We start from the raw sequence: 13,957 nt of genomic DNA, 5'->3' as shown, positions 1-13,957 counted from the left end.
TTAAAGTATTTTTTAAGAAATAAAAAATGTTTATAATACTTTTCAATTAGAAATTGCTACACAGTTTGTAGTTACATATGCAATTCAGAAGAATGTCTATTTCCTCACAGACTAGCTAACCAAAAGAGCTGCCATATGTTTTCCACATCTACTAATCTGATACATAAAAAGTGGAAACTTAACGGTTAACTGTTCATTTTTTAAAAATTACAAACCCATCTTTTCATATACTCAACAGGCACCATAAACAAAGGATGAATTATCAAGTGTCCCCCATTAAAATTGGGGTTTGGGTCAGCACTGTAGCATAGCAAGTAAAGCAAATGGCTGCAATACCAGCATCCCCGTATCAGTGCTGAAATCAGCACTGTTCCAGCTTTTCTACTTCCAACCCATCTCCCTGTTAAGGCTGGGGAAAGAGGGAAGATGACCCAAGCACTGGTACCCCGCCACCTACCTATGTGAGAGCCCTAGACCAAGAAGCTCATGGCTCTGGTCGGGCCCACACCTGGCTGCTGCAGCCATATAGGAAGTGAACCAGCAGACGGAAGCCCATTCTCTCTGTGTAACTCTAACTTTCAAATAAATAAGTGAATAAAAATGGAGCTACGTGGGAAAGTGTGTGGTACAACAGTTAAGGTGCAATCTGAGATGTCTGCATCCTGTATCAGAGTGCCAGGGTGCAGATCCTAGTTTCACTCCCAATACCAGCTTCCTGCTAACACACAGCCTGGGAGGCAGCATTTGATGCTCAGGTCCTTTGGTCCCTGTGCCACCCAGGTGCAAGATCTGAACTGAACTTGGACTCCTGGCCTAATGGGGGAGTAAAGCAGCACATGAAATTTTTTCTGTTTTTGTCTGTCTCTCTTCCAAATAAAAATAACTTTTAATTGGGATTTGTCAATTCCTGAAACCAAGAATTCTCTCTGTAATAGGCATAAGCCCTTTACCTGCAATGCATGCTGTAAACATTTTCTCCTCAGTGTGACTGCTGTCTTTTCACTGAGTGGTGTCCTGGCAACTAGCTCCGAGATGTCTGGCTTTACAAACCTTCTGAAAGAGTACACAGAAGGCAGGCTGCTCTTCTGAAGGTCTGCGCATTCAGATGTCTGCAGGCTCCGTGTCCTGAGGCTCAATGGGAGCTACTGCTGTCCCCTGTCCAAGGAGGAGCTGGACAGTGCCCAACAGGGCCCCTTAGCTGAAGAGCCCTCCAAGTCCCTGAAGGCCTCTCCTGGCTCTCATGAGCACTTTTGCGCACGTCAGACACCCAACAGCCAGACTGCCAGTGGCGCGTTTAAAGTTTGTCATTAGCATGAAATCTTATCCACAAATGCATTCCTGGGTTCCTACACACCTCTCCCACATGTCACCAACAAAACTATAAAGCTCAGCTGTCACCTATCCAGCCCCAAACAGATCACAACCATTACCTCTGGGCTCAGAGAGCGCACACCTCTGAAACAATAAGAAAGAGCATAGATCTTTCTTGGCAGCATACAATTCAGTCAATTCTAACTGACTAGCTAAAACTTTTTTTCCAACAAATACTTTCGTTATTTCCTTTTGCTTCACAGAATTCAAAATAGTATTTACCAGATCAGGTGCAATGACTCAACAGCTAAATCCTCTCCTTGCAAGTGCTGGGATCCCATATGGGTGCTGGTTCCTATCCCAGTGGTCCTGCTTTCCCATCCAGCTCCCTGCTTGTGGCCTGGAAAAGCAGTCGAGGATGGCCCAAAACCTTGGGACCCTGCACCCACATGGGAAACTCAGAAGAGGCTCCTGGCTTCAGATTAGCTCAGCTCTGGCTGTTGTGGCCACTTGGTGTGTGAATCAGCAGACAGAAGATCTTTTTGTAAAGCTGAATTTCCAATCCAAAACAAAAATAAATCTTAAAAAAAAGGGGGGGGGGTGTGGAGTAGGTGAAGAAGGAGAAAGTGAGAAATGGACTTTAGCCACCAAGCTATTGCGCCAGGCCATATATGGAGCTTTTCATACCAATTAATGACTATTATCCATAGAAAGAAATAATGTCATCAGATGGAGTATGGAGCCTAATCCAAGAACATGAATGTATTACTGGTTCTAAAAATTACAGCTTACATACCTGTGTGCTTACTAAGTGCTAGCAGAACACAGCCACACTCACACATTGTGTGGCCGCTTCCAAACTACAACAGCAGATAAGGGTCTTTCACAGATAAAGTTCACTGACATCTGGCCTATGATAAAGTCAGGTTGTGTGTGTGTGTTTTTTTTTAAGGATTTTATTTGTTTTTATTGGTAAGTCAGATACACAGAGAGGAGGACAGACAGAGGGAGATTTCCCATCTGCTGACTCACTCCCCAAGTGAGTCAACAGTAGGAGCTGAGTCAATCCAAAGCCAGGAGCCCAGGGCCTCCTCCGGGTCTCCCACATGAATGCAGGGTCCCAGGGGTTTGGGGCCACCCTCAATTGCTTTCCCAGAGCACCAGATGGATGGGAAGTAGTGCTCCTGGGATTAGAACTGCTGCCCATATGAGAATCTGGCACATGTAAAGCGAGGACTTTAGCTGCTAGGCTACCACATGGGCCCAGGAAGTACATTTTTGGCCTCCTTGACAGATACTCTTTTTAAGCATGTGAGTTCATTAGATTATCACAACCTCTTCACCATTATTTCTCATCTAATAAAATCCTCCATTGTGAATTTCAAGTTTACAGAAAGAAATTTAATTTCCCATGCAAACACGCCTCTAGGGGAAAGACTTACTGAGCAGCTAGTATGATCATTCCTACCAAGTAATGGTTTCACAGACTTTCTGGGGTCAGTGCTGTAATGCAAGATAAGCCACCATCTATAATGCTGGCACTCCACGTGCGTGCCAGTTCAAATCTTGGCTGCTGCCCTGCAGATACAGCTCCCTATGAATGCACCTGAGAATCTGAGGGAAAGATGGTCCAGTTACTTGGGTTCCTGTACCTGGGTAGGACACCAGGCTGGAATTCCAAGCTCCAGGTTTTGCTGTAGCCCAGCCCCAGCCACTGCGCTTACTTGGGGAGTATATGAAGATGAAACATCTCTTTCTTTCTGCCCTTGTCCCCTCTCTCTGTAACTCTTTCAACTAAAAAAATTTTTAAAAACCAAAACTAAACATTTTTTTAAAAAAGAGAAGACTTTCTGATTTATGCTTCAGTCTTTCATTAAGTGTATTGGCATGGATCAATTCTTAAGAGACCATCGCCTCCGTTATGCCGAATAAAGTCAAGTTTCTGGACGTGTAAAAGGATCAGTTACTGAAACCCAGATAGCCTTCTGTGTATCCCTTCTAGGAATAGCCCCTGTGCTGACTCTAACCGGGCCAACAGCCTCCCTCAAGGGTTTCTCCGACTTCACCCTAACCATGACACTACCAAGTCCACATCCCTTCTTAGCATCAGATGCAGAAATATCACAAATTTTACTACTAACAGATTCAAGATTTCACCTAAAGCAGATGCTTCAAAGAAGTGACATTTCTTCACTTACATTTTATGTTTTTTTAAAAAAAATCATCAAAAAGTTAAATTAAAAAACAGCATATTATACATGCTATATATGTTATGTATATATACATATATAAATAAATATAAAAGCTACCTGCTGGCACTTGTATTTCATCAGGAGACGTGTTACTCTGGAGAACTGTCATTCACACCCAACGCCTCTGAATCACGGTCTCATCTTACCTGGCTCGGGCTCATCTTCTCTTCAGCAGCTGTGCCACGTTCCCACGGGTCTTGCTTCGCTCCCTCACAGGGCTCTCTCTCAATTTCCGCCTGGTTCCCTTGCTCTCTGAAGACCGTTAGCTCCATGCTCTTGGTTTTCTCTTTCCTATCAGAGATCCCCGAAGCCACAGAACCTCCTGCTGGGGGGTCTACTAGCCTACACCACCCAGGCTCAGCCCCGTGATCCAAGGTCTCAGAGGTGTCTTCACGACAACTTGCCGCCTGGGTCCTCTGCAGCTGCGAGGGCGGTGCCCTACTCTGACTTACAAGAGAGCTGGAGGCTCCAGGCTTTAGATCTGGAATCACACTTGGCTCAGAGTCAGCATGAAGCTCTTTGGAGACACTCACTGGGAGTTCAGAGTATAATTCCTCTACCACGGCAGACATGGAGGAATCAAGCGGAACTGGCTGAGTCTCTACTCCGGAGGACAGCATTGGGGCAGGTGCAGATTATGGATGGAGTCAAGTCTTTTACACCAAACGGCTCACCCTGACACAAATCAAAGGAAGGGATAAAAGTTTAAAAATCTTGACAGGGTAGAAGAAAGCTGTCTCAGTTCAAACTGGCTAAAATATTAAAGTTGAATTCAAATGCCAGTATTCTCTTGGCACCAAAATTAACACGCTGAATTGAGGGGTGCGGAGTATCTTCACCCTTAACAGGCATCAAACTAACTGCAATTCACTCATATTACCTTATGAATAAGAGTGACATAAATATGAAAGGCAAGTGAATGTGGATTTAGATAAGATATTCCTAGCCCAGAAAGATTTGCCATCAAGGAGGGCCTGGCTCTCATCCTTTGTTCAGTGATGCTTCCTTCCTGCAATTGATGAGTATGTGCAAGGTGAACCCTTACCAAGGACCCGAATGCACTGATTTTTCCCCTTTAAAGAGGATATGGGGACCGGTGTGGCTCAATGAGTTAAGCCTCCGCCTGCAATGTCAGTATTCCATTTGAGCACCGGTTAGAGCCCCAGTTGCCCCACTTCTGACCCAGCTGTCCAGTAATGCATCCAGGCAAGCAGTGGAAGAAGGTCCAAGACTCTGGACCCCAGCACACACAGGAGACCCGGACAAAGCTCCTGGCTTGGGTGTGGTCCAGCTGCAGACCGTGGGGGGAACTGGGAGGACTGAACCACTAGATACAAGTTTTTGTCTCTATGTAACTGTTTTTCTGATAAATACATCTTTCAAAAAGAGAAAAAAGATACAGAGAAGTAGCAGCAATTCTTTACTGCTTACCAAATACTTGATCTGTATCTATCCAGACTAACACAAACGCCCCTAAACCGGCTCTCCAGCAGACTGTTTTCTGACTTTCCCTGCAACATCTGGAGATTTTCTGAGTGTTTTCAGACAGAAGTCACTGGATTCTGACAATAACCCTGTGAGCTATGTAGGCCAGCGCTCATCTTCCCAATTTAGAAGCTCATATCACACCTGAGGAAGTGGAAAAAGACCTGCCTAAGATATTCCACGGTTATTTGGCAGAAAGTGGGTGAGGGTGGGGGCACCCAAGGCTTCCAATGTTGGCAGCGTCTGTTTTCTTGCAGATCTAAGCAGGTCATAATACAGAGTGATAACAGCGGCCCAGTGTTTTCGAGCCCGTAAGTCTTTCAACTTTGGTCTATAAAACATGAGCAACATCCACAACAAAATGCACTCTGACATGACCAAGGCAGGAATCGTGTAACCAAGTAGGATACATCATGCTTTTATTCTGATTCTCCCTCTAGCCCTAGCCGGATTTTAAGGAACTCTCTTGAAATGTTAACTTAGACACAAGACTTAACACATGAAAGGCTTTCCATAAACACTGCTGAGACAAACGGACTCCTTTCAGAATCCTTTTTGCCATTTGCAGGTACTTGTTGGAAAAGAAGGTTAACAGAAAAGAAAACTGAATCACTTTTTGATGTCAAAAGTCAGTAGCAAGAGTTCAATTTTCACAGGTTCAGTTTCCTTTTCCCAACAACATACAAATCAGTTTTTGGTGTTAAAGCACATGCAGGGGACTGTAACCAACCATGTACGATGGCTCAACCAACTAATCCTCCACCTCCAAGTGCTGACATCCCATATGATCCCATATGGGGGCTGGTTCATGTCCCCTGCTGCTCTGCTTCCCATTCTGCTTCCTGCTTATGGCCTGGAAAAGCAGTCAAGGTCGGCCCGAAGCAATCCCTACACCTGTGTGGGAGACGTGGCAGTGGCTCCTGGCTTCAGACCAGCAGCCACTGTGGCCACATGCGGAGTGAATCAGTGGTGGAAGATCTTTCTCTATGAAATCTGCCTTCCCAATAAAAATAAGTAAATCTTTCAAAAACAAAAAGAAACACACACAAATGAAAGAATCAAACACTGGGAAGAACACTATTGAGATCCAGTTTCTCAGTGGTGACTGGCGTCTCGTGTCTGTCATAAAGGCCTCTCCTTGTGCTGCCCACCAAAGAGAGAACAGGTGTCCTCCAAGTTAATCCTTGACTCCTCCCCTTTTGGGCTTCCTTTTCCTAATGAAACCTCTGCCTTGAGGAGACCTCCAAACTGTCCCTTTCTGGATAGAGTTTGCCTATGACCCAGTAATTCCACTTATAGGTATTTATACAAAATGATGCCCCCATGAAACCTGTCCACAAATGGTCATTAGCAACATTACAACAGAGAGTGGAAACAATCCAACCATGCATCACGTGACACTACAGGCCAACCTTGAGAAAATCATGCTAAGTGAAACAAGTCAGACACCAAACACCACACACTGGGAGATCCCACTTACATCAAGAGAATGTCACAAACAGGCACATCCACAGAGGCAAGGTAGAAGGAACTGTTGGGCTCCGTGTAGTAGATGTGGGGGACATGAGGGGGTGAAGAGTGTTCCATTGCAGGCAGGGCTGCAAGGAATTTCCTGCTGTTTGGCAGGGCCCACCCAGCGGATGTCTCTACAACCACCTGAATGCAGCTCCACCTTCTTTCGCATGGACACCGGACCACCCTGCGGAAGAATTCTAATCCATCCTGGCATTTGCTACTGCGAGGTTAACCTTTTGCTCAGCCTGAGCTTGGAGGTCAATATCTTGCAAAAAGGGCCCTTTATCATTCCTACTGTCTTGGCTGCCCCATTGAACCTATGCTAATCAAGGGACCTGTATTTCCGCTTTCATTCTTTCCTTGATCTTTAAGTTCTCCTTTTCTTTGTGATACAAGATTGAATTGTAGGATAAGAACTGTAGCAGGAACTTCTAGGTACTAGCAGCTGGAACTTCTAAATAATACTATGGCAGAGTTATCTTTAAAAACACCCACTTGACTGTGACGTAAAAAGTCTGAGCCAGAGTTTGACTGATTTTGTATAAATAAAGCGGACAGCTTTTGTGCACCGTCCATTATGATCATGAAGTCCTAGTGGTCCGTCTCTTTCTTTCCTCTTTACGCCTCATCCACGCACCCTTCTCAAGTTCTGAACCCAGCTGGAGCTGGACTCCGGCAAGGAACAGTGAGTGGCTGCCTAGGCCTGGGAGCACTGGGGAAATAGGCAGTGGCAGTTGATGGCACAATTTCTTCTGGGGATAATAAAAATGTTCCAACTTTTGATCATGGTTGTGTCTGTGAATAGATTAAAATGCTGGCAGAAAGAAACCTGACCTGAGCCCCAGTTTACTCTGAATTCCTGACAAGATGACACAAGGGCGGCATTCCTGTAACTTAACTGTTGAAAAAATAGAACCCATAAGCCCAGCGCGGTGGCCTAGCAGCTGAAGTCCTCGCCTTGAAAGTGACGGGATCCCATATGGGCACTGGTTCTAATCCCGGCAGCTCCACTTCCCATCCAGCTCCCTGCTTGTGGCCTGGGAATGTAGTTGAGGATGGCCCAAAGCCCTGGGACCCTGAACCCATTTGGGATTCATGGGGGAAGTTCCAGGCTCCTGGCTTCGGATTGGCGCAGCACCAGCCGTTGCGGTCACTTGTGGAGTGAATCACTGGATGGAAGATCTTCCTCTGTGTATATCTGACTTTGCGATAAAAATAAATAAATCTTTAAAAATAAAATAGAATCTACTCGGGGCCAGCATATTCACTCAACTAATCTTTTACCTCCAAGCACCAGCATCCCATATGGGCACCAGTTTGTGTCCGGGCTTTTCCACTTTTCCATCCAGGTTCCTGCTTATGGCCTGGGAAAGCAGTAGAGGATGGGTTAAAGCTTTGGGACCCTGCACCTGCGTGGGAGACCCAAAGAAACTCCTGACTTGGGAACAGATCAGCTCTGGCTGTTGTGGCCACGTGGGGAGTGAATCAGTGGATCTTTCTCTCTACCTCTCCTTTGCAGTAAAAATAAATAAATCTTAAGGAGAAGCAAAGGTGAACAAGACACCCTCGGTGAACTTCCATGCTCATTCTTAGCCTGCTGTCCCTCTCAATAACAGCAGAGCCATTACCCTACACCTTAGATTTGAACTCCGACACGATAACCGACCTTCCACCTGTGGCTCCATCAGCAGCTACAGTTGGTAGACTCTATTCTGCAGGGGCTCTTGTCTTACCATTTTTAGCCCTACTTCAACATTTGCTCCCAGATGCTGAGCATGCCTCATACACAAACACAACCTCCACTCAACAGTCAATAACCATGAACCACAGAAAAGGGTTCCACTTTTTCCTTAAGGAAGATAGGGCTCTTAACTTTTCCTAAGCCTGTGTGTACACTGTCGACAGGAATTGGCCAAACCAGAATTCCACAGCTTTGGTTATCACAAGATAACTTCCAAACACCTGTTACTGTTCGGACATAATTCTAAGAAATTTCCAAACTGTAAATCAGTGGTGCATGTTGGTTGTGGGAGGAAAAGACACTCTCTCCTTTTCCTGGTCCACTTCTGAGTTGTCACGTTTCTGAGCAGAAGCCGGGGCTGGTTACTGAGAACAGCTGAACATAGCTCTTCAACAAGAACAGCTGGAACCCTCAGAGCTGAAGGGACATCCAGCTCCTTGGTTGCACCGCCATTTATCACAACACCACAGGAACAGGATGTGACTGCCAGACATTGAGCTCTTTTAAGACTAAATTCCTGAAGCCAATGAAGCAATCAAAAAACAAGCACATGGAAACACATCTCTGCACAGAAAACTGCCTGGGATACGTACCACTGTAGACTGAATGAACACCAGGACTCTCATTTTAGTAAAATACAAGGGAACTCTTCCAAAGCATCGTGGGAACTCACATTCTGAACAAGTTGTATATGAAATTCAAAGGAAGATTTTTGCACCAAAATAATCTCTTAAATTCCACTTCTCCATAAGTTTTGTAATGTCACCCCTGTTCCCCTTTTAAGCACACAGGAAAAATGAAGGAATATAAGCCAAATAGTAACTGTTACCCTGGATGAAGAGATCAATCATGAATTCTGTTGTCAATAATTAGCTATTTTTTTAAACAGTGCATAGTATGTATGCTCATTTTAGGGGTCATTTTCAAAGATCCAGATGCACAGCACAATCTAACAACAAAACTGGTATTTCTTTCCAACCAGCTCTCTAAATCTTCAATGCTTTCACACTAAAATCTTACAGTACAATGAAAGACAATGAGAAACCGATGCATATAAAAATTGTAGGCAGGGACTTACAGCTTAATCCTACTAAATGACTTATAATCAACCTGGCTGAGGATACCAGCTAATTATTTAGTTTGAGGCATAAGCAAAGAATAAACCAGGGATTAATGAATGACTCTTGCCAGCTGCTACTTAAGATTGGTTAGGGAAAGGCTATGTCTGCAAAAAAAGTGACGTTTACATCAAGAATGCAGTAAAAGGATTCCAATGAAATCGATCAAATGATGCTTTTGAGTGAACAGTCACATCTTTTTCTCTTTTAAAGGCAAAAGTGCTCCAAGTTAAGAAGAGACCAAGGTCCCTATCCCGCTACTGGCACAGCCTCCACTGTGAGAAAGTGCAAGCTGAGTGAACTTCTCTGGGCTTGGCTTTCACTTGGAGCTTGAACCAAGTTCAACAAAATAAATCCTGCCACCCTTAAAAAAAAACAACAATCCAGGACTCCAAAGGATGGGGCTTTGCTGCTGCTTCTCTTTGTTTCAAAGGATACACCCACAGACACCAGACAGCAACCATTCCTTCAGAGCCTGAACTAATCCCCTCCGCCTGCACTTGGGGGGGCGGGGGGGGGGACTTGAAACTTGAAGTAATTTAAGAACACTTTGCACGGGAAAAGATGAAAAGCTTTCCTTTGGGGTGACTTCCAATAATTTCGCTTCCTAAATTAATTCTGATCTCACCCAAAGAAAACAGGATTTAAAAAAAAGTGGTGGTGGGGGAGGGAGGATGAGGAGGAAACCTAGCAGTTGGTCAAGGACTGACACCGCCAATTCTGGATCTCATTAGACTACATTTTCTTATATGGAAAAAAAAAAACCCGACAAAATAGCAACTTTTTGTCACTGAAACACTCCCCAAAAGTTCAGGAGGTACAGAATTTTTAAGGCAACAACAACAACAACAAAAATCTCCAAACACCAAAGAACACAATCACAGCCAAACAGAAAAGCCATGTGCCTTAAGAATCCCAAATCTGAAGGTCTCCTCCGCTCCCATTCCAAAGCTCCCATTTCAAGGGCGCAGCAAAACCCACCATAACGCTAGGCCCCCCTCGGAAGTTCCCAAGGCTCCTTTCACCTGGGGCAAGGAGCTGGCTTTCCCAGACTGAGACACTGTAGCCAGGCCCTCCACCAGGAAGGCTCCAGGGGGCCCTTCTGGAGCGACAGAGAAACAAAAGTCTTATAACAATATCTTCAGACAAGCTGAAAGGCCGACTGGGGATGGAGGGGAGAGTGGCGCCGGAAATCTCCAAAGCATTCAGCCCCGTTTCCCCTTCCCTCTCTTTATTAGCATGGGGGGGGGATGGCTCAGTCTCCACATAGGGGTGGGGGGCCAAAGCTCTTGATCCCTACTGACAAAAGACAGCAGGCAAAAAAGACTGCCATCTTTTTTTCAGAGTAGAAACCAGAAGCGTACAGGTGGAGTCCTCACCCAGGCCAAGTGGTATTTTTTTTTTTCCATGGGAAAGTAAGAAAAAGGAAGAAGTTGGAATTACGCTGCAGGGGAAGTGGGGAGGGGAGCGGGAGGAGGAGGAGCAGAGAGAAGGAAACTTGATTATTTTCCCCCTTTGGTCACCAGGGCAAGCAGTCGGGGAGAGGACATCCCTCCCTAACTGATCAGAAGCGGTGATCTGTTCGATGGACAGAGGAAAACCTCTCTCCCTCCCTCCCAGGATGACAGACCTGCTCCCCAAAAGCCAGCGGTGTTTTGTGGTGTTTGATTATTTTCAGGGAGGCCCTCTTCGTGATAGTTTCTAAGGAGGAATGCCAACTGTCCTCCACCTGCTAAAGAGGTACAAGTCTTCCTCCCCTGGTGGCTGACAGTCTTTGTACAAAACATTTACAATGGGGGAGGTTGGAAAAAACACACGTGGGGGGGGGGAAAAAACAAAAGAGAGAAAAACTTTCTCTGCGCAAGACATTATTAGCCGCTCTCGCTTTTAACAGTCACAACATGTTTTCCTATTTCCTCTGTTCTAGGTTCGCACGCAAACATTCCCTCCCGACCCTCCTTTGACAAGACGAAGGAAAAACCTCACCCCAATGGAAAGACGGGCTGAATCGCAGACCAAATTCAGCAATTAGCCAAGGTCACCACGGGATGAAGTGGGACACAAGGACTCGCAATACGATCAAGCTCCGAACACTGCGCTGCGGATCTTGCGAGAAAAAAAGGCTGGTGGATTGGGGAGGGAAGGGGGCTCCTGAAAAAGGCAAGGCGAGGTTCTCTCCAAGGCCACGACTGCAGGGGGGACTTGTCTAAATTCCAGATTCTCCTTTCCCTGACCACGGGGGTGCGGGTTGGTGGGCTTCTCCCTTGTCACTCCGATGGAAAGTTAACTCTCCCTTCTCACACGGGGAGGGGGTCGCGGACCACATTTTTGGGGGAGAGGGTGTTTATCCCACCTGATTATCTCAGCAGAAGTTTGGAGCCCCCCACCTACTGGAGTACCGTTCCTGGGAATTGGGGCGGGGGTCCTCCTTGGCTGAAAAACCGCAGACGCTAAGGAAACACGGACGCGCCTTTCTTTCCCTGTCCTTGCCAGAAAAGAAGTTGTGTGTGTGTGTGGGAGGGGGTGTCCTCTGGCCTTATAGGAGTGTCCCCCCCTGTTCGCCCACCCCGGCGGAGCCATGACTTGGAAAGCGACCGCGGGAGCCCGGTCTCCTCTCGCTCTCTCGGGGTCGCCACCTGCAGCGCAGACTCCATTCCCCTTGGGCAGCCGGAGAGGGCGTGTGGTGGTGGTGGAGGAAAAGGCTCGAGTGTCCCCCCCCCCACCTCCCCATCCCTAAAACCCACACCAGCCGGCGGAGAGTCCGAGCCTCTCAGGACGGAGCGCAGAGGGCCCGGCTCCACCCGAAGCGTTCCCGTTTTCGGCCTCTTACCTTGAGGCCTGCTCCGCGGCCCGCGCCTGCCCCGCCAGCTCGACCTCGGCCGCTGCAGCCCCGTCGCCGCCAAGTCTACCTGGGCTGCGGAGCCGAGCGAGCTGCACGGACCGAGCTGCTCCGGCCGCTCCGGCCGCCTCGTCTCTATGGTTGGCCCCCCTCCCCCATACCTCCAACTTCACGCCCCGGACTTCCTCATCCGGGGCCCAAGCCAGCCATGCGGACGCTGCAAGCCCCGCCCCCGCAAGGCGCGCGCGCGCACTCTGCCCGCGCCGGACCTCCCCCCCCCGCGACTCAGGATTTAAAGGAGAACGCAGCTGGTGCTTATCTCCATGGCTACCACCATTTTTCTGCAACACCTGCACCCTGGGTGCTCGAAAGCTGCCTAGCATCAATGCTTTAGGCCCAGCCGACCGCGAAATCTTAAGTGACAACCCTCCTCCAAGGACATTACCTGCCCGTCAGTCTTTCCTAACTTTGGCACTGCCATTATTCTGTTTTACCACTATTGATGCCTTTATCATCTGTCCATGCCTCATCACCGCTGTTTATCATTATATATGCTCAGCCCCTAAACGATAGCTACTCAATAGCTATCTGAAGAAAAGAAATGCATATGTCTGTCTCTCTCTCTTGCCCAAGACAGAAGTGAGATCCAGCAAATAAAATCTATTGGCCCCGAATCCCACGGCCTTGTGTTAAAAATAAAAATCTGAAAAAAAGAAAATAAAAATACAAATCTGGGGCTTGGTGCTAGTTTAACCAGGCAAGAGCCAGAGGCTTGGAGATTTGCGCGATATTTTCATTCTCTCTCCATGGAGACAAGAGAGTTTTTGAGCCAGTGGACATGCATTTTGTTTAATCAGAACTGCAGATACACGAGTACACCAATCCTACTGTCAACAACCTACAAGAGCACATATAGGATATTTATACACAGGTTATTTTCCTTTAAAAAAAAAAAGATTCGTTTTTATTTGAAAGGCAGATTTTACAGAGAGGAGGTAGAGAAGATCTTGCATCAACTGGGTCACTCTCAAAAAGGCTGCAATGGCCAGAGATGAGCCCATCTGATGCCAGGAGTCTCTTCTGGGTCTCCCACATGGGTGCAGGGTCCCAAGGCTTTGGGCCATCCTCAACTGCTTTCCCAGGCCACAAACAGGGAGCTGGATGGGAAGTAGAAGAGCCGGGAATAGAATCAGCACCCATGTGGGAACCTGCCTCATGCAAGGTGAGGACTTCAGTTACTGAGCCATTGCACCGGGGCCTGGTTACTTTCTTTCTATTGTCTATAGACATCATTGGGATAAAGTAATTAAACATTCACTTAGAAATACTTTCTATGTTTTTATCCTGGAGTACTTTTCCAGGCAATTCCATGCCTGCAGAAAGGAATCAGGAACCTAGGATTGGGGCTGGTGCAATAGATCAATTGGTTATTTCTCCACTTGTAAGCACAGGCATTCTGTGTGGGTACTAGTTCATATCCCGGCTGCTCCACTTCCTGTCCAATTCCCTATTTGTTGCCTGGGAAAGCAATTAAGGATGGCCCCAAGCCTTAGGACCCTCCACTCACATCGAAGACCTGAAGGAGGCTCCTGGCTCTTCGGTTTGGATCAATTTATCTTGGGCTGTTGTAGCCATTTGGGATAGGAAGATCTCTGTCTCTCCTCACCGTGAATCTTCCAATAAAGTTGAATCTTAA

At 46.8% G+C, this 13,957-nt stretch overlaps 1 protein-coding gene across 2 annotated transcripts in view; it reads right to left on the bottom strand.

The window, feature by feature from the left end:
• PRR14L (proline rich 14 like) overlaps window positions 1-12,394 on the bottom strand; it is a 51,351-nt gene extending 38,957 nt beyond the window's left edge. For both annotated transcript variants that reach the window (XM_041003939.1, XM_041003938.1), the window contains exons 1-2: window positions 12,253-12,394; window positions 3,710-4,238 (exon numbers count right to left, since the gene is read on the bottom strand). In XM_041003939.1, the coding sequence (XP_040859873.1) occupies window positions 3,710-4,183 (474 nt within the window). In that variant the 5' untranslated portion in view covers window positions 4,184-4,238; window positions 12,253-12,394. The remainder of the gene's footprint in view (window positions 1-3,709; window positions 4,239-12,252) is intronic.
• Between the last annotated feature and the right edge of the window lie 1,563 nt (window positions 12,395-13,957).

The sequence above is a fragment of the Ochotona curzoniae genome, unplaced genomic scaffold (assembly GCF_017591425.1).
Source record: "Ochotona curzoniae isolate NIBS_2020 unplaced genomic scaffold, NIBS_Ocur_1.0 scaffold_274, whole genome shotgun sequence".
Taxonomy (NCBI): domain Eukaryota; kingdom Metazoa; phylum Chordata; class Mammalia; order Lagomorpha; family Ochotonidae; genus Ochotona; species Ochotona curzoniae.
The sequence above is the reverse complement of the archived record's forward strand: the minus strand, read 5'-3'. Positions and strand labels throughout refer to the sequence as shown.